The 23,823-nt window shown below is 42.0% G+C and overlaps 1 protein-coding gene across 16 annotated transcripts in view; it reads left to right on the top strand.

Annotated features, from left to right (window-relative positions):
- FNBP1 (formin binding protein 1) overlaps window positions 1-23,823 on the top strand; it is a 154,655-nt gene that overhangs the window by 42,341 nt on the left and 88,491 nt on the right. For all 16 annotated transcript variants that reach the window (XM_030535349.1, XM_030535350.1, XM_030535352.1 and 13 more), the window contains exons 2-4: window positions 7,038-7,153; window positions 16,903-16,959; window positions 19,423-19,570. In XM_030535349.1, the coding sequence (XP_030391209.1) occupies window positions 7,038-7,153; window positions 16,903-16,959; window positions 19,423-19,570 (321 nt within the window). The remainder of the gene's footprint in view (window positions 1-7,037; window positions 7,154-16,902; window positions 16,960-19,422; window positions 19,571-23,823) is intronic.

Raw genomic sequence — 23,823 nt, 5'->3', positions numbered from 1 at the left:
GACTTGCATAAAAAGGGTTTGGAGAGAGGCTTTCACTTCTTGAAATTCTCCAAGAAGTTTGAGGGGACTGAATGTAAATATATGGGTGACTGGTTGCCTCTGTGACATACTGTTCAGATTTATTTAGTGATACTGTATCTCATAGAACAGTATGGAGTGTGGTAGCTCGCAGTGCTCTTTGCCAAAAACTTTCAAAGACAGACAGTAGGCCAAGTTCTGCTCTCTGATATACCTGTGTAATCCCAGTAACTTCGGTAGAGGTTATGTGGTTGCAAGTGTGAGCAAAAGGTGTCTCTTGGTGTTGAAATTACACCCCTGCTCTTTCTGACCTGAATTGCTTCTGGGGTTGGGCAAAGTCTGTTATTCTGTACGTGCTATCTCTTTGTATTGTCTGTAGATTTGAAGCCTCCTGAAATAAGGGGTAACCTCAATGTTTTCCCCAGGAATTGAAATTAGAGAGGGTGTTGGAATATTCAGGGGGGTGAGGGCCGACGAGGATTGAGACCGTGAGGGCAAAGGTAGGCTGTATGGCACCAGAGTAAAAACTGAAAAATGTTTCATGACCATTTTATTAGAATTAACTCATGTTTTAAAATCATCACAAAAATTAAAGTTGGCTAGTCAAGCCTACTGTGAAGCACTACATCTACATCCTTCTTGGTTTCTTGTTGTAATTTTGCACTCTTTGGTGTCTTCTTGTGTGTCCATTACTTCCAGTCTTTCATGGTAGTCTCATGATCAGGCAGAAGGCGACTGCTTTCAGAACACAAAATTCTATTCAGTGAGGAAAAAGAATGCTCAACTGTAGCTGTTGTGAGTGGGAGTAGCAAGAGATGAATTCCTACTTCTTTCGTTCCAGGAAACATAGCACAAAGATCAGGTCAAGCCACTAGTGATGATAAAGAAGTTGAAGTTAAATCTTCATTTGTTTGTCATATGATATTCCACTCTGTGTTCAGAATTTTCTGTTCTGTCCTGATCACATAGCAGCACCATTGCTGGTAGTGCCTCACTCGACTCAACTGTAGGTGTTTTATAAGAGAGGCATCTGTAAAAGCTATGTAGAGATTGAGTAGAATCCAGAAATCACTATTGCAGATTTGTAAGAATCAAGTCTGTGTACTTTTTCAGCTGGCTTTACAAACACTTCTTATCCTCTTCACTTAAGGAGTCAATATAAGTACCTTCATTAGTCAACTTCTGGGATGAAGTCTTTGCTTCTTCCAGTACATTTTCAATGGATATCTCTCATTGATCCAAAGGTGGCTTCTACTTCTGGAAAAAGATCTACTACTGTTGTAGCAGATGCCTGGATGATATTGTTTAATGACCCAAGTAGTTTCAAGAGTAGACTTACAAAAGAGAGATTGGCAATAGTGTTCTCTGAACTTCGTAACAAAAGTAGTCTACCAGCCTCACTACTTAGATCTCTCCTATCTTGGAGGATACTTTCCAAAGCCAGTAATAGTGGTTGCAGTAATTTTAAAACAGCCAAGAATTGCTTATGAGAAAGCCAGCAGGTTTTCTCAGGTTGGACTAACTTTAACTTCAATCCCAGTGTATCTTCTATTTGTTTCCAAGATGTTCAGTCCTTTTAGACTCTTGCTGGAAAAAAAAGAGTATAAAAAAGCCATTAAATTTATGGCTTTTTAATGGCTTTTGAAGATTCTGGAGCAGATGGCCTCTGCAGTGTGTATAGAGAGATTAGGGTTACACGTTTGTCTGAGCAAAGCTTGTACTCCACTATCTCTTCAAGAGAAGTTTGTAGTTCGATTAAATGCACAAGTACCCTCTGTTTGGGGTTCAATTTACAAGCATTTAACTCCTTCTAAGATGTCACAGATGCAGCTGATGTGTCTTCTATAACCTGAACATCTAGAATGCATCTACTGAGCTACCATGGACATCAAGATAACATACGCAATGACTTAATATTTGATGCCTGTTTGCACTGGTGCATTCATCAGCCATGTATGCAAATATTTTGAATACAGCGAGAGAGTTCTCCACTTTTTCAACTGCTGAGTCTTTCACTGTTGCACCGCATGCTTCTAGAGAGTCAGCTGAGTTTTTTTCAGAAAGATAGCAAGCATTTGCCAGTCTTGTTTGAAACCACTGTCCAACTTCAGGATTAACAAATGACAATGCACTTAACATTGGCCTCCAGTTTGTAGTGTGTGGTCTGGTATCTCTTGCTTAAATAGAAAGTATGGTGCAACAGCCATGTTGGTTCACATAAACTGAGTTGTCTCTCCAGCATTCTTAACAGCCTCATTAAGTTCTTTTTAAATTGGCTTTGACTGTGACTGGCTTATAAGGCTTTCTGCATGTTGATGATGCAGTCCAGAGGCATGGGGTTTTGCAGCCTTTTTCATCCAGGTTGTCAGTATTGGCTTAGCAGATCAGTCTGGCAAACCAAGTTCCTCCACTTTTATTATATAAATGCATGATATGCCCACATCTTGAATACTGCATGCAGGTCTGGTCACCCCATCTCAAAAAAGAGATATTGGAATTGGAAAAGGTACAGAGAAGGGCATCAAAAATGATTAGGGGTATGGAACAGATTCCATAAGAGGACAGATTAAAAAGACTGGGACTTTTCAGCCTGGAAAAGAGATGACTAAGAGGGGATATGATAGAGGCTTATAAAATCTTGACTGATGTGGATAAAATAAATAAGGAAGTGTTATTTACCCCTTCACTTAACAGAAAAACCAGGAGTCACTGAATGAAATTAATGGGCAGCAAGTTTAAAACAAACAAAAGGAAGTATTTCTTCACACAACGCACAGTCACCCGTGGAACTTTTAGCCAGGGATGTTGTGAAGGCCAAAATTACAACAGGGTTTAAAAAAGAACTAGATAAGTTCATGGATGTTAGGTCCATCAGTGGCTATTAGCCAGGATGGGCAGGGATGCAACACCATGCTCTGAGTGTCCCTAGCCTCTGTTTGCCAGAAGCTGGAAGTGGACTACAGGGGATGGATCACTCTATGCTTCCTTGTTCTGTTCATTCCCTCTGAAGCACCTGGAATAGTGACTGTAGGAAGACCGGATATTGGGATAGATGGACCATTGGTCTGACCCAATATGGCCATTCTTACATAAAAAATAATTATAGCAATAAAAAAGTTTAGTACAGAAACTCCCTGAGATAATGGCCTCTTGAGATGGTGGTGTGAGATAATGACCTTGGCAAATAATGCATTTTAAAAATCTTGGCCTACTAGGAAATCCATATTTATATAAGTTTCCCAGTCACAAATCTGGCATTCTGGAGCGGAGTCACTAAAATATGGTTCAATGCTCTGGCCGCTGTTGTCTGTCGTGCCACTGTTCACTCTACCACTCTGTCCCCAGTGGCCCTGCACTGTCACTTTCTGCTGCCACCTGCCACTGTGACCTCTGCGAGTTGGTCTCTCGAGGTTCTACCCAGCTCTCGGTGATTTCAGCTCTCAGTGGGGAAACCTTGCTGCTAGTGCAGGCTGGGCTGCGTCTTCCACGGAAACATTGTCCGACAGCAGGTCTAAGCACTTGGACCTGATTATCAGTGATTTCAGCTCTAGTGGTTACTTATGAAGCCTAATCATCTTTCTCTAAACAGGAGAGAAGGGCAGGTCAAATAGTGCTTGTGACTTAGGCAGAACCCACACCACCAAGCAAAACACCTGGGCCCCACCCGCCCTCGCTCTCTCTCTTCACTACGATATGGCATCCAAACCTCCTGCTTATGGAGTGCAGTTCAGTTGAGGGTGACCAGTGCTTAATTTGTATTGAAAAGTGCCAGGGCTCAAGCAAGTTTGTTACTTTCATAACTGATGTGACAAGCCCAGAGGTCCCAGGGCTGAGCCCTGGCAAGTCCTGGCACAAATTAGCACTGAAGGAGACCCCCTTATTCAGACAGGCTAAGTATAGTTCTGCTGCCTTTTACTCATACAATAAGGATAACACATTTCAGGGATTTGTAACCCAACACTAGCCAAAACTGATCACTTTGGCAACACAGCTCTGCCTGCTGGCTTCCTGGGCAGAGTAGGTGAGTTCATGTAAATACAGTCTGCTCCTGAAGCCTTTCCACCCACCCCTGGCTCATCACTAGGTGTCAGGAGAGAGCTCATTCAAACCTTTCTTATAAATAATAATTTCAAATCATTAGGTAGGCCAATATAGCCAAAACAAATGTGCCGACATTGTCATAAATAACAGCTGTATGAGGAAGCTAGTCTTTGTTCACACTTTTCAACCCCATTATGCTTTCTCAGGTAGAAGTATTTTTTCATATGCTATATAAGCTTTTAAAGTGCATATTAATGTTTCAATTCAAATTTCCAACCAATGACTAAATTGGCAACACTGCATGTAACGGGGGGGTGGGGGGAATTAAATGGGGGTGTACACCCCGCCTGGGGGGGAGGGGTCTAGGGAACCCCCTGGGGTGTTTACAGACAAATTTGCACCAGTTCAGGTACCTTCCGCCTCTCCCACTGCGGTGTAACTACTGGCATTTTGGTTTAAGGGCAGCTTATTTTGGTCTGAGTATACCTTATTTCAACTTAGTTAAAATCTGTTCCTAATTAACTTAACTAAGCTGAAATAAGCCTCCATGAAAAACCTATTGCTCCAATTTAACTAAATCAGTTTAAAATTGCACCTTAAGTTAAGCCAGTGCAACTTTGCAATTAGACAAGACCAAAGCATGAGAATAGATGGCTCCTGTATTGTATATTAACAAGCTACTTTATAAAATTCTGTATATTGCGCTTTTTTGACCTGATTCAAATCTCTCTCTATCAAGCCAAGAATGGAGCAATAAGATTAGCAAGCAGTGTAGCAGCTTCCATTATGCAAGACTTACTTACTATACATTAGAGAGAGCCGTACTTATGTCAAGAGAATTTCTATTTTGATTGACATATGTTACACTGCACCAAATGTAGTCTGCTTGAAGCAACATATTAGTGCCCTGCAGTAGACTTTGTGGGAGTCTGTTTCCATATTCTACTAATCAAAGGAAGTGGGTTTTTTCGCCCCCCCAATGTCTGTTTTACTGATGTTAGCTGATGGTTTTACAAATCGAAAGTCGCACAGTGCCAGATCTTCAGCTGGTGTAAATTAGCATAGCTTCATTGACTTCGGTGGATGTACATCAGTTTATGCTAGCTGAGCATCTGACCTCAAACCTATTTAAACATATAGCTTTCATAAGACATGAAACTAAGATGTAGAGAATTGCAGAGTTTGTAAGCTAGACAAGGTAGATGAATAATGGGTTCGTATTGCACTTCTGTCAAGGTAAATATGCAATGAAGTTATTATATAGACATGAACTGCTAAAATGTTACCTGTTGCAGATTAGTATGGACATTACCAGGAAGGTACTAAGGATTTAATTTTTGTGCTCTTTCCCTACCTATTCCATTTTTGGCAAGCTGGCTCTATCGCACCCTGCTTCTCAGCCAGGAACATAATTGAGGCCATGTCTACATCTAAAATTTTGCAGCGCTGGTTGTTACAGCTGTATTAGTACAGCTGTATAGGGCCAGCGCTGCAGAGTGGCCACACTTACAGCAACCAGCGCTGCAAGTGGTGTTAGATGTGGCCACACTGCAGCGCTGTTGGGCGGCTTCAAGGGGGGTTCCGGGAACGCGAGAGCAAACCGGGAAAGGAGACCAGCTTCGCCGCGGTTTGCTCTCGCGTTCCCGGAGCCACCCAGCAAACCGCAGGGAAGGAGACCTGCTTGCTCGGGGTTCCGGGAACGAGAGAGCAAACCTGGAAAGGAGACCAGCTTGATTACCAGAGGCTTCCTCCTTCCACGGAGGTCAAGAAAAGCGCTGGTAAGTGTCTACATTGGATTACCAGCGCTGGATCACCAGCGCTGGATCCTCTACACCCGAGACAAAACGGGAGTACGGCCAGCGCTGCAAACAGGGAGTTGCAGCGCTGGTGGTGCCCTGCAGATGTGTACACCTTCAAAGTTGCAGCGCTGTAACTCCCTCACCAGCGCTGCAACTTTCTGATGTAGACAAGCCCTGAGATGCTCATCCTATCATCACCTGCATTCTGATATACTGGAAAAAATGAGGCCTGTTAGATTTTGTGTTGTGAATCTTGATTTTCAGAAGGCTAGATCTGGGAAGCTTAGGCTTGTGTATTGTGTTCGTATAATGAAATTAAATAGTGACAACGTAACAACCGAGGGCTAGAATTTGTAAAGCTAAGATTTTTTGCACTAGCTCTTTAGACCCTAGAAAGAACTCATATTATGATTTGGTAATTAATCTGAATGTGCTGTTGTCTAATCTCTTGGCATCTGGGAAACTCCAAACTGACACATGGGTTGCTTTTTGATGCAGAAGACATTGAAAACATGAGTCATTTGGGGGGCAGCAATATTTAAAGACGAAAGTAGCATCTGTATGTAAATGTGGATTTACAAGAAGGATTACTGTAAATGGAGCTAAAGTCATGTTTTTGTGTATCAGTTTTGTGTGTTTTCTGTTTTATAAGTAAACATAAGGGTCTATGGGAAGTGAGCTCTGTTCCGTAGAAGGATGTTCCATAAATGCCAACTATTGAAAGGAAAATCTTGAGGAATGGCTCCACAAAGTTTCAGATGATACCTATGATGTGTTATCAACCTGAGAAAAACAGCTGAGGTGTTAATTAAGAGTGGATTTCTGATTTTCTGGGTTTTTTAGCAGTTAACTGTAGTGATATGATTAATGCAGTCCTAAAGGCACAACTCTGTACATCTCTGTTGAAGCATGTCTTGGTGCTCAGAAACTGTCACATGACAAGCCCAACTTTCGGAAATTATGTTTCATAAAGCAGTGCTTGAGAGTTACTGTCTTGGCCTCTCTGGAACTGAACTTGGTTAGGTTGATAAAAACCTGTGCTACAAAAAATGCCTGGCTGTAATCATGGAAAATATTAGCAATACTTTCTCTTCAGTGGTGTGTCCTTTTGGGGATTGTTGTTTTTTTAAGTTATCTCCAAACTCAGTGAGACTAAACTATCTATTTGTTTCACTGCAGGATCAGTTTGACAACTTAGAAAAACATACACAATGGGGAATTGATGTTCTGGAAAAATACATCAAGTTTGTAAAAGAAAGAACGGAGATTGAAATCAGCTATGCAAAACAACTTAGGTAAGTTGATGTCTTCATTTCAGAAGAACATGAGTAATGTGGTGGGAATAGGGGTTGCTCGTAACTCTGAAATGTTCGTGACTCTGAACAAAACCTTATGGTGGTTCTTTCAAAAGTTTATAACTAAATATTGACTTAATACAGCTTTAAAATGTTACTATGTAGAATTAAAATGCTGCTTTTAACCATCTTAATTTAAATGAAACAAGCACAGAAACAGTTTCCTAATTTTGTCAAATATTTTTTAATTTTTTTTTACTAGTTTACATTTAAGACAGTACTGTACTGTGTTTGCCCTTTTTTGGGGTGGGGGTGGGGGGAGATGTCTCTGCTGCTGCCTGATTGCATACTTCCAGTTCCAAATGAGGTATATGTTTGACCAGTAAGTTCGTAACTCTGGTGTTTGTAACTCTGAGGTTATACTGTATCAACATTTCCCTTTCCTTAGCTCTCCATTTGCTTGGCTTACAAAAATCCTGTTTAGCAGGCAGAATGGGTTGCTTAAACAGTAGAAAATAAAAGTTCAAGTTAATTTCACACACTTGAAATTAGAGCAAATTCCTCCTCAAAGTAAATGTGTTGTGTATGTGGCAAAGTAGCATCCCTAGTTTACTCATGGTTTCTGGTCTGAGTGCAAGGCTGTTCATGGAACTTTGTACATGATAGTAGAGACAAGCTGAGGAAAGGATGTACAGAGTGGTGAGAGTTCAGCCTTGAGGCTGAATCAAGGCATTGATTTGAATTCAATTGCTTGAAAATCTCATTAGCAGTCCAGGTGAGCCCGAAAGGGCAGCAAAATTGTGAATGCAGCTTGAATGGTGGAACTCATAGAAAAATCTCATGAGAACTTCCAGTTTATTGGTCCAAATCTCATGAGAACAGCCCTCCTAAATGAGTAAGTGGATGTACCTGAACTGGAACCAGAAGAAAAGATCCTACCTGTCATAAATGGATAGTTAAGGGTTAATGTCTCTTTTACCTGTAAAGGGTTAAGAAGTTCAGTAAACCTGACTGACACCTGACCAGAGGACCAATAAGGAGACAAGATACTTTCAAATCTTGGTGGGGGGAAATCTTTTGTTTGTGCTCTTTGTTTTGGGGGTTGTTTGCTCGTGGGACTAAGAGGGACCAGACGTCAATCCAGGCTCTCTAAATCTTTCTGAATCAGTCTCTCATGTTTCAAACTTGTAAGTAACAGCCAGGCAAGGCGTGTTAGTCTTATTTTTGTTTTCTCAACTTGTAAATGTTCCTGTTTGCTGAGAGGATTTTACCTCTGTTTGCTGTAACTTTGAACCTAAGGGTAGAGGGGGTTCCTCTAGGCTATATAAATCTGATTACCCTGTAAAATATTTTCCGTCTTGATTTTACAGAGATGATTTTTACCTTTCTTTTCTTTAGTTAAAAGCTTTCTTGTTAAGAACCTGATTGATTGTTTCTTGTTTTAAGATCCAAGGGGATTGGATCTGGACTCACCAGTAATTGGTGTGGGAAAGGAGGAGGGGATGGTTAAATTCTCCTTGTGTTAAAATCCAAGGGGTTGGATTGGTGTTCACCAGGAACTTGGTGAAAAAGCCTCTCAAGGCTGCCCAGGGAGGGGAAGGTTTTGGGGAGATAAGAAGTGTTCCAGACACTAAAATTTCTGGATGTTGGCAGTGTTACCAAATCTAAGCTAGTAATTAAGCTTAGAAGTGTCCGTGCAGGTCCTCACATCTGTACCCTAAAGTTCAGAGTGGGGGACAAACCTTGACACTACCTGTTTACAATCTGCAGTGAACCAAGAGATCCCTACTCCCCAAAATTCAAAGGGATTCAGGTTTGAGGTTCTGGCCTATCTCTAATACCAAGGCATAATACCCAAGTGTGGGAGGTTTGTGGTGTTTCTGCTAAATAGCTGTGCTTGAGAGAAAATGACCTTTCATATCTGTGTGACTTGCCATATGCAGGACCTGTAATTGTATAATGAGCTGGTGTCTGGAGAAAGCCCGTCATGTACTTACTGACTGCTGAAGAAGAATGTATTGTTTGCCTTGGGATAAACTGATTTAAATCAAAGCAATTTAAATAATCAGTTTTTAATTGTATTGCATTTATATATTTCAATTATTTTCCTAAAGAAAGACTGATTCTCATTGATTGGTAACCATTAAAACAGGTTGATTTGCAAATAAATGTAGCCTTTACACTTAATTTGGTATTTCTTTTTGCCAACTAGGAGGATACGCTATGTCTGCACACATTTATTTAAGCAGTTATATAGCTTAACTGATTCCATTTACTTTCTTACATTTTTTATTACGCTAGAAAATGTTGAATGATGCACTGCTTATTTTCTAGATGATTACTGTTGTACCTGTGATTTGTGTCAAGCTGCATTTGAATGGAAATTCAAATGAATTAAAAATGCACAAACGCACCGTTTTTAATTTTTTAAATTATATTAAAACTACTTTAAATGTGCTGGATACAAAAGAAAAAAGTTTTTATCAAAAATGTTTTGCATTGAAAACTTACATTAAACAAAGGAAGTATTATCTGTAGTTAGTGAATTGAACTGATTGTTTCTAGTCACAGAGTCCATCAACATTTTAGAACTGATGGATCTCATCCTCTCACATTTAGCTTTTCTTCATAGATTGAAAGAGGAAAACAAACTTCCCTGCTTTTTTAACTCTCAGAAGGTTTCATAACTTTGAATGAACTAGTAATTGAACTGAACTAACTGAATAAATTGAAATGAAGAAAATATTCACACTGCACCTGCAGAAGAGGTTACTGCTGTCAAAGGCTGGTTTAACGCTTCAGCAAACTCTGGTCCCAGATATTTAGCCAGTGACTTCCACAAGTTCAGTGGTTTGATTTTCTTTAAAACTTTGCAGTAAATATGTACTGCTTAATGTTTTTGTTTTTGTTTTTTAATTTAAACAATTCTGATATAATAAGTTTAGGCCTTCACATGGGTTGTCATAACTTGAAATTTAGTTTTTAAATAGGTTTATTTTTAAAATAAACCTGTTTTTATATTTAAGAAACAATTTAAATGTTAAATTATGACACTGTTGAGAATGCCAAATTCAGGAAAGACTGCCGAGAAATAGGGCAGACTCACCCCAAACTGGTGGTTATTCTATCATTAGAGTATACCAAGCCAGTTATAAAAGTGAACTTCTGTATCACCACACTGGTTAACAAGAAGACAAAAATGAAGTATTCTTAGGCATTCCATCCCTTGGCTCACTACAGAGCCGGTGGACTTGATGATGAATGGTTACTGAAAACAAGTTTAATCAGATACAGGGTCCTTCCAATCCCAAGGGATCACCCTCTTAGCCAGGTGAATATATAACTCAGATCTTACCAATAATCATGCTGATGCCAATCCTTTAGTAACTAAAAGTAACGGTTTTATAATAATTGAAAAAAGGAAGAAGAGGAGAGTTCTTGAACAGTTAAAGGATCATATATAACATACAAATGGTTTTCATTGTTCTTAAATCAGCATCACAGCAGTAATGGAATAAATTGCTAACTTGCAAAAATTTGTGGAATCACCCAAACAGATTGGGGGTTATCAGTCCATGTTCAAAGCTTCCTTGTTAGAAATTCAGTCCAGAGAAATGAAGCAGGAAATGAAGACAAAATGGAGATGTCTCAGTTGCCTTTTTATATCCTCTGCCATGTGCATGTAGGGTTGCCAGCTTTCTAATCACACCAAACCAAACACCCTAGCCCTCCCCATTCCCCAAGGCCCAACCCCCTGCTCACTGCATTCCCCCTTCCTTGGTGGCTCACGCTCCCCAACCTGCACTCACTTTCACTGGGCTGGGGCAGGGGGTTGGGGTGCCAGAGAGGATAAGGGATCTATCTGGGGATGCAGGCTCTACGGTGGGGCCAAAAATGAGGGGTTCAGGGTGTTGGAGGGGACTCCAGGCTGGAGGTGGAGCTGAGGGATTGAGGCAGGGGATTAGGATGCAGGAGTGGGTTCGGGCTTGGGCTGGGGATGAGGGGTTTGGTGTGCAGTAAGGGGCTCTGGGTTTGGGGAGGGGGGCTGATGGCTGGGGTGGGGGTTGGAATGTGGCCTTACCTCGGGTGGCTCCCAGTCAGCGGCGCAGCGAGACTAAGGCAGGCTCTCTTCCTGTCCTCACACCATGCTGCACCCAGGAAGTGGCCAGCAGGTCCAGCTCCTACGTGGAGGGCCAGGAGGCTCCTCGCGCTGCTCTCACCCACAGGCATCGTGCCCCCCCCCCCCGTCCCATTGGCCGTGGTACCTGGTCAATGGAAGTGCGACGCTGGTGCTCAAAGCAGGGGTAGCGTGCGGAGTCCCCTGATCCCCCTTCCTAGGAGCCGGACCTGCTGGCCACTTCTGGGGCGCAGCATGGTGCCAGGAGAGGTAGGGACTAGCCTGCCTTAGCCCCACAGCACCGCCAACTGGATATTTAATGTCCCAGTCAGCAGGGTCAATTTTTAACTGGGCATTCTGGTCAAAAACTGGACCTCTGGCAACCCTATATGCATGGAAGTTCACTGTCCCAAACAAATTCCACAGCTGCTGTTTGTGGAAACTTACTGGTCCAAGATGGAGTCCAGGATGATATGAGCATAGCATATGTCCTTACATGGTTTGCTGACTCACAGAGGTGGCCACTGGCCCCTCATCGTCTGAAGCATCTTCAGGAAAAGCCATTTGGACTGGATGCATTTCTTCAATGCCCCATTGTGAGAGCTGAGTGTCCTTGATGGGCCATCCACACATAGCTGTCTAGCCTTGATGCATATTCTATCTGGGATTGTCACCCAGGAATACAAATGAACAGCACAAGGTTTATGCATTGTTTAAGTCCCACTTAAGTAACGCATAAGTGCTCTGCACAGGGGAGAATTTCAGTCTTTGAGATTTACTTCTAACTGTTCCTGATTTTAGACCTAAATTCACACCTTGCTCAAACTGATGGTTCTCTTACTCATATGATTGCAAGCTATTTATATCATAAATACTGAATCATTAAACCAAGACTTTAGGGAAAAAATGCTAAAATAAATTGATCCAACATCAGTAGTTCTTGAACTGTGTTTTTACCCTTATTTGGGTCTTGACATGTTTAGTGGTTTGATCTGGAAGTTCAAAGGGTATCACCTCCCCCATCTGATTTTATTTAATAAAGGACAAACTCAGAGTATCAAAGGGCCAAGGTTCTCAGATACCACAGACACTAGCTTAGTTTCCTGCAAAGATGTGTAGATAGCCCTAAGAACGATAGGTATGAAAGAGCATTTCAAACACCATGAACGTTGAGAATTAATTGGTACTGCGAAGGAGAGGAAAGCTTCACACCCTACTGCAAAATGAATTTCTATAGTGCAAATACTATAAGGGCTTGTCATGCAAAGTAGTGAATGCTCTTGACCCTGATCCAGCACTACGTTGAAGCAGATGCCTAGCTTTAAATGTGAATAATCGCATTGATTTCAACAGGGCTGGTCACACGCTTAACTTTAAGCATGTTGCCTACAGCATTAGGCTAGTATGCGTCAGTCCCTTGAAGGGTCAAGCCTTACACGAGAAAACATTTCCCACTGACTGTGTAGCGCTGTGGTTACAGTTCCCAACTTTTAATTTTGTCTTAGTAAAACAAAAAAAAAAAAAAAAAAAAACCCAGCTGACACAATATGTGATAAACATGTTTGTTTAATCCAACTGCTGATCCTTGTCATACACCTTCTAATCCTTTGCATGAAAATGTGCTCAGCTTGGTGCTTTTCATGCAGTTTTAAGGTGATTCTGCACAGTTAGAGGCTCACACAGAGATGACTACTGGACACGTCAGGATTAAGTAGGCAACTGAAATGCTAGGAGATGGTGCATGTTTTCTTTGGTGAAAATGTCTTATTAGAGTATTTAGTCTTTTGTATACATTTTTCTTATCCCCCTCATTTGTTGCCCCATGAATGAACAAATTAAGCCATACTGAGAAACAAGAGAGCAGGCATTCCCCACAGGATCCCAATGGCACTATGTACTTTGGACATGCATAACTGCTTCCTGAATTCCTGCAGCAGTAATATGCTTTGGTTTAAACTGCCATATTTAATATTTAGGCTAACAAGGGCGGAGTTTGCTGGTTTAGAGCATCCTTTATTTGGAAGAAGCATAAGAGGGAATAGAGATGCTAAAAATGAGGTGGATTCTGGCTGGCCTCAGTGTGTTTGTGCAAGTGTTGAGGAACGTAAGAAGATTCTCCACCTCTCATTTTGCAAGGTGTGGCCAGAACCACGTGTGGGAGCACAGTCCATACTCCCTCCTAGTGCTCCATGTATGTTAGGTGGTCAAAAGGGATGGGGAGAGGTGGAATGAGGGCAGGTTCACCACTCCCCTGGCAGATGGAGCTGGCTGGCAGGGAGCACCTTTTGAAAGTGGGGAGCTACTGTCCCAGTGCATGCACTCTGGGAGCCCCAAGGGCAAAGACTTTGGCCAATACCACTTATATGCCATTTTACAGCCATTAACACAGAACAACCGTATGAAGCTGGAAAATATTATTATGGCCATTTTACAGCTGGGGTAGGCAGAGAGACGTTAACAGAATTGTCTGTGGCCCCATAGCGATGAGCTCCAGTGGTGGAGCTGGGATTAGAATATGGAAAGTCTGGGTACTCCAGCATAGGAATTGTCTATGCTCACTCACTAGGGGGGAGGGATAGCTCAGTGGTTTGATCATTGGCCTGCTAAATCCAGGGTTGTGAGTTCAGTCCTTGAGGGGGCCTTTTGGGGATTGGTCCTGCTTTGAGCAGGGGGTTGGACTAGATGATCTCCTGAGGTCCGTTCCAACCCTGTTGTTCTATGATTTTATGATGCCTCTCTCTTGCTCTCACCTCTTTTCCCATGGGGACACTTGAAATTGCATGTGACATTATTAAATGTCATAATACTGACTAGGACTGTGAAGGATATTCACCCTATGGCCTTGGCTACACTCACACTTTACAGCGCTGCAACTGGGGTGTGAAAAAACACCCCCCTGAGCGCTGCAAGATACAGCGCTGTAAAGCGTCAGTGTAATCAGGGCAGCAGCGCTGGGAGCGCGGCTCTCAGCGCTGCATGCTACACCCGTAAGGGATACGGTTTACATGCAGTGCTGGGAGAGCTCTCTCCCAGCGCTGCCGCTCTGACTACACTCACACTTCAAAGCGCTGCCGGGGCAGCGCTTTGAAATTCCAAATGTAGCCATACCCTATGAATCCTCCTCTGCAATTATTCCTGAATTCAGGACAGGCCTTCTCTAGAAAATCTGCCATAGACAGACCAGTAATCTTATCAGCTATACTTGTTGTGGATGTGTTTTATCATTAAGGTATAGAAGTTGCTGTTAGTAAATGGACCTTAATGTTTCATGAATTTGTGTCCTTTAATGACACAATGCCATAAATATATTTACATTATCTTACTGTCAGTGACAAGGTGAAAGCTGTATGTGTCAGTCAGATGTGGAACCTTGGAGAAGAAAATTTGGCAGGGAAGTTATGTGGGGAAATATGGTTTAGAGAAGAGCAGGCCACAGTATAGAGTGGGGTCAGCAACCTTTCATAAGTGGTGTGCCGAGTCTTCATTTATTCACTCGAATTTAAGGTTCTGCATGCCAGTCATACATTTTAACATTTTTAGAAGGTCTCTTTCTATAAGTCTATAGTATGTAACTAAACTATTGGTGTATGTAAAGTAAATAAGGTTTTTAAAATGTTTAAGAAGCTTCATTTAAAATTAAATTAAAATGCAGAATTCCCCCCCCCCCCCCCGGACCTATGGCCAGGAGCGGGGCAATGTGAGTGCTATTGAAATTCAGCTTGCATGCCACCTTCAGCACCCGTGCCATAGGTTGCCTACCCTGGTATAGAGCATGAACACCTCCTGAGGTCCTGATGCAGTTTTCCCTCTGGCACAACTCCTGTTACCTTCACTGGGAGTCAGGCAGTGTCACACATATGATGCATTAAGTCCCCAAGGGAAAAGAAGACCTAACCTGGACTAGCCCATCCATCCATCCAAGGAGCAGCCCTTTGAAATCAGCTGTAGAGAGACAACTGCTGATATGATCTCTGATCTCTAGACCCGCTAAATGACTGCCGATGCATCGATTGCCGTGCATCAATCCCCCGGTAAGTGTAGACAAGCCCTTAGTATCCTTCATCAAGTGACCTCTTGGGTATGGATGATAAAATCTCGCTCTGCACTTTTCTTCCTTGGGGAGCTTTTTTGGTGTTCCTTCTCCCCCCACCCCCGGGCTCCTATTTTGAAAAGTATAAGTTTACAGATGTTGTTGAATAGGTTTTGACTGGTTTCCTTGGCTGCATCTCCACTGTACCCTTACGTTAAAGTGTAAAGAAAGAAAGAAAATGGAGAAGTAAAAGCAGTTTGATGGAAGCTGCTTGCTTAGGGTGAATAATAAAGTTGTCTTTGCAAAAGAGGAAATGGGAACTGCAGACAGTTAGCAAAGAAGGAAATAAGTACCACTGAAAGTGAGGAATGGAGAGGGGTTTGTTATGGGAACCATGATTGTTTAGTGTTATGAAACTGAAGTGGGACAATATGAAATGGCAGGTTCCTGTATAAACAGAACTTCGTTTGATTTCAATACGTTGCCTCCCATTCTGCATTGAAGCCCTGAAAAAATTACCATGGCAGGTTTATTGATCATCCTATCTAGTCTGCATTTTCCAAAGATACTCTGTGAGCTATGCAAGACTGACTGTAGGGGACAAATATCCCTGTGAAAAGGAGAATGTTAAAACTCTGAAGCTGTCAGCGCTGATGAGCTCCACTGAGTGAGTGGCTGGCATACAGAATGTTAAACTCTAGATTTGCCATTGGCTAGGGCTTTGCAGTGCCCGGTTTCTAGGAGAGAGCTGCTGAAGTCCGTTACCTTTGGCTTCTCTGTCCCAGACACAAGCAGTCAAATAACACAGTAGGATTTTACAAGAGAGTGGATAATTTCATGACCAATAATGTGTAGAATTATATGTGATAAAATGGGGTAATCAGATTTCCTGTTTCCCACTGCATCAGATGATCACCACAGCAATTAAGAAGGAATTCCCCCTTACCCCATCTGTGCAGCATCCAACAGCTGGCCAGTGTTTCTTCACCTTCCTTCTATGCATTAAGCAGAGGCCACAGCCTGAGGGGGATTACTAGACTTAATGGACCACTGGTGGTGTCCAGTATAGCAAATCATACTGTAATGGGCTGCTTGCTGTCTATACGTACTGCTGCTCTTTCCTGGATGGGATCAGAACAGCTCAGCCGCATGTCACAGGCCTAATACCGCTAATAGCTGCAGGAGGTTCTTCTTTTGCTCAAGTAGACAAGGCATGTGCTTATGGAGCAGGACAATCTCAGTTCAGTTACCATTGCCACCATGATGTTCAGGATGTGCAGTGTAGTTACAGCTGTGGTGGCCATGGATTTGCTAGTGTGTTTGCACGTTAGGCTAACAAAAAGCATTGAATAGAGAGAGAGACTTAGATTGTAAAATCTTCAGGGCAGGAACTGTCTCTGTTATATGTTTGTGAGGTCCCTAGCACAACGGGGGACTGGCCTTTGGGCACTACTGCAATACAAATAATAAATACAGTAGTAATAATAATGTATCAAATCATTACAACTAATGCTGGAGTGATGAGAGTGTGGAAGGATGTGGAGACTATCTGGTCATTTTAAGATACAACTTATTTATTTGTTTGCTTGTTTTTAATTTCAGGAACCTTTCAAAGAAATATCAACCCAAAAAGAACTCCAAAGAAGAGGAAGAATACAAGTATGCTCATTATCAGCCTATGGATGGGGATGTGTCTTGGTGGGTGGAGAGAGGGGAGTAAATTATCGAGCAGCAAGTGTGATAGAAGAATATAGAAGTCCTAGAAATAGGCCTTGTCTATACTTGCAGCCAGTGGTAGGATCTGTGTAGCTACATGTCACAGTGAAAAGCAGGCTGCATCCCCACTGTGATGTGTAGCTACACTAGGCAATGAAAGGCTCCCAGGCAGTGAGGAGGCTTGGGGAAAGTCACCAGCAGGCTGGAGCTGCCAACGCCTTTCCCCATTGCCTCCCCTCTGCTAGAGCCTTTCTCTGCTGCAAGAGTCTTTCACTGAGGTGGGGAGGCAGCCGAACGCTACACTGCTAAAAATAGCATTGTAGATGGGGGAGGTACTGCTTGGACATATAGCAAGCTGAGTAGGGTATATAACTTAAGGAAGGTTCTGGCATGTCTGTACTCTACTGGCCTAAGCAGTGCCCCACTGTCTACACTGCTGTTCATACCCATGCTAGCTGGGCTTGCAGCATGTGTACTCTACTCGCCTCTGTAAATGTAGACATAGCTGTACAAAAGGCCTATCTGCTAATTATGGCTTAATAGTAAAGCTCAAGGGGGTTTAAATTTGGTCCTTAAGCACCCAGCTCCCATTGAACATCAGTGGACATTGGGTGCCTAATATTTTTTAGGCCCCTTGGAAAATCCGAGCCTTATTAACTGAGGCTTAATCTTGGTTTCTTTGAAGTCAGTGGCTAAACTCCCATTGATTTCAGTGGAAGAATCAGTCCCAGAATGTTAGTGCAGAGCTTTAAATATGCAGAATCCAGTTATGTTGTCCAGTCTATTTTATTAAATGGATGAAGAGTAAAGTTATGACATCAGTCAGTGGAGGAATGGGCAATTCATGGGGAATAGGGTGAAAGGAGGAGAATTTCCTCAGCTGGATTCCCCATCTCCTGGGGCAGAGCTGGGTGCCTGACTTGGTGCTGCTGGAGATTGTTGTGTTGCCTCAACTGTCCCCACTTGACCCAGACACCCAGATGGTATCTCTAGTGGCAAGGACAGCTAGAATGGTGCTGGCCAGATAGGGAGTGCTGCTTCCAAATGGCTCCTCCAGTGGCTGACATGGAGGAAGTGTATGCAAATAATGATAGAACACATTAAATTATCACTCTGACATTGATTGGATCAAGAGTAATTCTTCAAACTGAGCATCCTAGAATGGGAATCACCCAAAGGACAGGCTGTCAGACCTAAACTTCACATTTCTTGTCTTAGATCAGTGCACCCAGCATTTTCAAAGTTAGTTAACTGCAAATTCTTATAGATGGATGCAATGCTGCTTGACTAGGACTGATAAGTGTAGCTGATTCAATAAGGATACCTTTTTGGTCTCTCTCCCTTGCTGTTCCCCGCCCCCCCTTGCGTAGCTACCTCTCTTTCAGACTTTTCTTTTGCTCCCCATTACGTTTGCTCTCCCACCCACACACTCACTGTTGCCTCTCTTCACTTGCTTCCCACATCCCCTTCTTATTACTCTCACTTTTATTCCTACCCCTACCCATTACCTTTGTCCCTTTAAGTACTGCTATCATGTATGGGCTCCTAGCATGGGAAGCTGCAACAAGCATCTGATACTAACAGGATAATTCTAGTATCTAGAAGTGCAACTCTCCTTAGCTGCTCTCTCTTCTAATTGGTCAGCACTCCAGCCTGTCCTGGGGGCATTAAATGCTGCTCTGTTGGTTCAGTTCTTTGCATGCCAATGGTATAATCTGCCTTCCTGAAATTAACCATATGCATGGAAGCTTATTTTTTTTCCTTTTTTAATAATACATGGAATGCAGTGTTACAGAATCTGTCACCCATGGAAAATAAATGTTGTGGCAATCACTAGAAGCTGCTAAAGAGATACGAGGATGGAGGGAAATTACTCACAAAGTATTGAGGACAAACACTTTGCAAAAAGTGAACATTATCTTGAAGGGGTTTTAGATAAACTTTGATTGATCCACATCTAAATAATGCTTAGAAAGTATTTTTTTCTTTCATTTACTAGTATATGTTTCACATTAGCCAAATGTTAATGATTTAGGCCCCTGTCCTGCAATTCACTGAGATAGGTGTGCTGCTACGCCTGAGTGCAGCAAACAGCAGGATCAGGGCCATAATGGTTAGTGAAGCCAGAAGATATTTTTTGAATGGTTTTTAGATTGGTAGAGCCCAAATGCTTTTGATATTTATAAGAGGCCACTGTAAAACTATTATTATGTCATGGTTATTTTCTCAGAACTGCCAATGCATGGTAGGAGGCTCTCTTTCAGTAAACTCCTGTCAATGAACTTGTGCTAAGATCCCATCTTGTGTAGTAATACTGAATGCTGGGAAGAGTGCAAGTTCCCTTTGGAGTATGTGTTCCTGAAAACAAATGGAGTAAAAGTATTGTGTATTTTTTGTCCTTTGCAGGTACACATCATGCAAAGCCTTCCTAGCCACCTTGAATGAAATGAATGACTATGCCGGCCAGCATGAAGTCATTTCAGAAAACATGACTTCTCAGATCACTGCGGAGTTAGCACGCTTTGTGCAAGAGCTGAAACAGGAAAGGAAATCGGTAATGGATTTTTTTTTTTTTTTTTACTTGTTCGCAATTAATTACCTTTTTAAAGCAGGTGATTAATGATGGTAGAATTCAATGGTAAATAAATCTTTTAACAGGAGGTTAACACAAAGTTACTAAACACAATCAAGGTTTACTAATGAACTGAACATAGACCAAAAAAAAGGGTTACATGCACAGGCCAAATCACTGAACTGTTTGAATCAAACGTTATAGCACCAGACAGCAATGCCTGCAGGAAAACGTTCTCCAAATAAGGTCATAAAACTCATGTGTGCTTGAGGCATCTTCAGCCAAAAAAACGTGGTTTGTACAATAGTCTAGTGTTTAGCATGCAATAAACAGAAATGCTTCATCTCAGAGACTAGCTGAAAGAATTCTGATCGGTGGACTGGACCACCATCCCTTACCTCTTGCTAGAGCTGGTTAACAAAACTTAGTCTAAAATTGTAGTTAATAAAAAATAGGCATGTTGGGGGTTTTATGCAAATTTTTGTGATTGGAGGGGGAATCCATTTTTTGACTCATTTACTCCTACTCTGCTAAAATTAGCAAAGGTGTGTGCTTGTAGCCATTTCCAGGTAGTAGCTTATGAATCCATGGTCCTTATACAGTATGTGTTCATAGCTGCTTTTCTTCTGCAATGCCTGGAATTTAGAAAGGCAGATAGGTAGGGCCTGGTTCTCTCCTGTTTTACCCCTTGTGTAGATGTTCACCTCTGTGCAAAGTGGGCAAACAATGCTACAAGATCATAGTTCTCCAGATGGCAGTGTTTGCACCCACTTTGCACGGGTAAATATCTACACAAGGGGCAAAGCGGGAGAATCAGGCCCCAAGATTTCATTTTTAAACAAGAACTCTAGATAGCTAACAAATTAGGGGTCCAGCCTGAAAAGTGCTGAGTGAGGGTTGTCCTGGAGTCTCCAGGAATTAAAGATTAATCTTTAATTAAAGATTATCATGTGATGAAACCTCAAGGAATACATCTAACGAAAACTGGCAACCCTATTGAGTAATTGGGCCCACAAGCCATGAAAGCACTTAAGCACCTGCAGATAGTCCCTCTGAAAGTGCTTTTCTTGATTGTGGCCCTGAAAAGCGTCATCTGCTTAGTACAGTACTAGGAGGATGAGAAGTCTGCCTATTGTGATCATATATCTTGGCATGCCTTTAATTTGCTGAATGTTGAACAGTCTGCTGAGGTCATTATGACCAGTATTAATAGCGTGCGGTATATATACACTGCAGTTAGACACCCGTAGCTGTTCCACGCTTCTGAAGCTCAGGCATGCAGGGTTTAGGGTGACCAGACAGCAAGTGTGAAAAATTGGGATGGGGTGGGGGGTAATAGGAGCCTATATAAGAAAGACCCAAAAATCAGGACTGTCACTATAAAATTGGGACATCTGGTCACTGTAGCCGAGCTGTTTAACTGTGCTGTAGATGTTTGAGCTCATGCTGCAGCCTGAGCTCTGGGACCCTCCCATCCTAGAGCCCAGGATCCAGTCTCAGTCTGAATACTTACACCTCAATTAAACATCCTCGTAGCCTGGGCCAGCCAACGGTTTTTAATTGCAGTGTACACATACCCATGGAGGGTACTTTCTATATAGACCCCATGTGGAAGATCGCTCAACCACCTCCATCACCTTTCATCCAGCATATCCATGTGGCATTATTGCACGCTTGCTCACAGTGGACTTCCTACTGCCAGAATGGTAGAGTGTATCATTGATCGTGCAAAAAGCAAACAGGGGGAATGGACAGAGAGTCAAGGAAAGAAAAGAACATACAAGGCCAAAGAAGGAAGCATGCTAATCTAGTTTTCTTCTGTCACTTCAAATGTTTCAGCCCATAATTGAGGGGGAAATTTTTTTTTTTTTTGAACAGAAAGATCCTGTCAGTTAATTAAGGCACGACAGTTGAAACATGTGTCAATTAAAACACGTTTCTGTGGGTGTTTTATAGCAAAAGGAAGTGGGATTTGGTATCTTTTTCTTGTGAATAAAGTGACTGGTATTAATGTGTAGTAAAAGTGAAATAGATACACTGTAAATGTGTGATGCGTGAGTGAGAAGTATTTGTGTCATTCTAATGAGATCCATTGCAGAAGCCAAGTTCAGACAGCCTGTTGGGTCTATTGACAGTAGCTAATAGCAGTGATAGCACAGCAGACAGTATGTGACAATAAAAGTGTACTTCTTGTTGCTGGTAGCAGTGGAAGACTGTGATCCTCCGTTGTTGGTTTGTGTTTGTCTCAGGAATGTAGAATGCCTGAACTGTTGAGTCCTTGTTTGCTTTGTGTAGCTTTCATATTGATGAGGAATATTGAAAAGCAAGCTGCTATTTCCCTTCAGGCTCTTTTCAGACATATTGTACATCTCTCTCTTGTTTCTTGCTGTAAAACACAAATAATGCATCACTCACTCTGGGCTTTGTAGGAGGGGAAAACTGTTGGTGTGATAAATATCACAGAGGTTTGATATTCTTGCAAAAACATTTATGATACACACTCATGAATGGTTCAGGATTTCTGGAAATATGCTGGGGAGGGCTCTGCCCTCTGTTTGGTATAAATGTATAATTAGACCATGTGCTATAAATTATTATAACTATAAGCTATGCGAAACGAAGGATGGTCTAATGGTTCGGTCTCTAGGTGTGGGTTCAGGAGACATAGGTACAAGTCCCTGCTCTGCCGCAGACTCTTAGGTGACCTTGGTCTCTCTCTGCCTCAGTTTCCTATTTGCAAACTAAAGAAAATATCACTGTCCTACCTGACAGATGTGTGTTGAGTATAAATACATTTTAAAAAATTGTGAAGTGTTCAGATAATAGAGCATTGGGGTACAGATAAGTACCTTAGATGGATAGAAATTAATATTTGTAAAGTACTTTGAAGATAAAAAGGGATTATTAGTATTCAAATTTGGATATATTTATTGTTAATTTTATGACATATTCAGAAAATATTGATACTCAACATTTTAAACACCCATGGCTTGATTCACCAGTGTTTCACTCTAGCTTCATGTTGAGATAACTCCCTCGATTGAAATGGGTTGCACCAGTATGAAATGGGAGTAAAGAAATAGTGAGTCCTGCTCACTATGTTCTCCCTTTCTAGCGGTGAATTTCACCCATCTCCAGAAGGTCAGCATGAGGCCGATAGCTCCAACTATACAACATAAAGCTTTACATAGTGTCTGGGCTCTGTGCTTGGTGGATTTCACCCTATGTGGTGTTTAAAAGTATTACTGGGTTTGTTTCACTGCTGTGAAGGATGAAGTAGGTGAGGGAGTATCTTTTATTGGATCAGCTTCTGTTGGTGGAAGGGACAAGATTTTGAGCTTCACTGATCTCTTCTGGCTGTGAAAGATACAATTAATGTCTGCATAGATAACATATTGCAGATTGGACAGTTGCTACTAGTGAAAGTATGGGAAGAGGCTTTTGATCCGGTATGGCAGATATGTCTGGAGGCTGACAGTGGCCATGCAGTCAGTTGATGAAAAGGCAGGTACTTTGTGCTGCTTCTGTCTTGGCCTGGTTTGGAGCTCAGTGAGAATCCTGGCTGCCTTTTGTTTTTATAGAACAGATCACATGCTTTGGTGCATGACCTTCTGTCAATCACGAGAGAGGTGTCAGAAAACCCAGGCGAAGATTATTTTTGTGAAATATAAATATGTTTGGCAGCAAAGGTCAAGTAGTGCTTTTAATTTTGTCACATCATGCGTTCCACTTAGAGTCTATTTTTGGTAGTAAACTCGCTTGTTTGCATCTGATGGACTCCATGGTACTGGTGCTGGAAAAGAGTAAATAATTCTCAGGGATTCTGTCCCCTTTATTCACACTGAATAGTATCTTACTCTTCAAGCAGTGGTACTAACTTCAATGGGAGTTTTCATGGAGTAAGGCAGTAATCAGTATGAAAAAGAGTGGCAGATTTGGTACTTATTGGCTTTCACACATTCACATGCGTTATTTATGTTATGGTAGGGCCTAGAAGTCTTAACCATTGTGCTGGGGGCTGTACAGATGCATAGACAGAGACACTGTCTCTGTCTTGCAGTCTAAATAGACAAGACAGACAAAGAGTGGGTGGGGAAACAGAGGCACAGGGGGATGAAGTGACTTGCCCAAGGTCACCAGCAGGTCAGTGGCAGATCTGGGAATACCCAATCTCTAGAGTCCCAGTCCTGTGACCTGTACACTAGATTATGCATCTATAGGCGCTATGGACACAC

Source organism: Gopherus evgoodei, chromosome 16, assembly GCF_007399415.2.
Source record: "Gopherus evgoodei ecotype Sinaloan lineage chromosome 16, rGopEvg1_v1.p, whole genome shotgun sequence".
NCBI classification, from domain to species: Eukaryota; Metazoa; Chordata; order Testudines; family Testudinidae; genus Gopherus; species Gopherus evgoodei.
The sequence above is the reverse complement of the archived record's forward strand: the minus strand, read 5'-3'. Positions and strand labels throughout refer to the sequence as shown.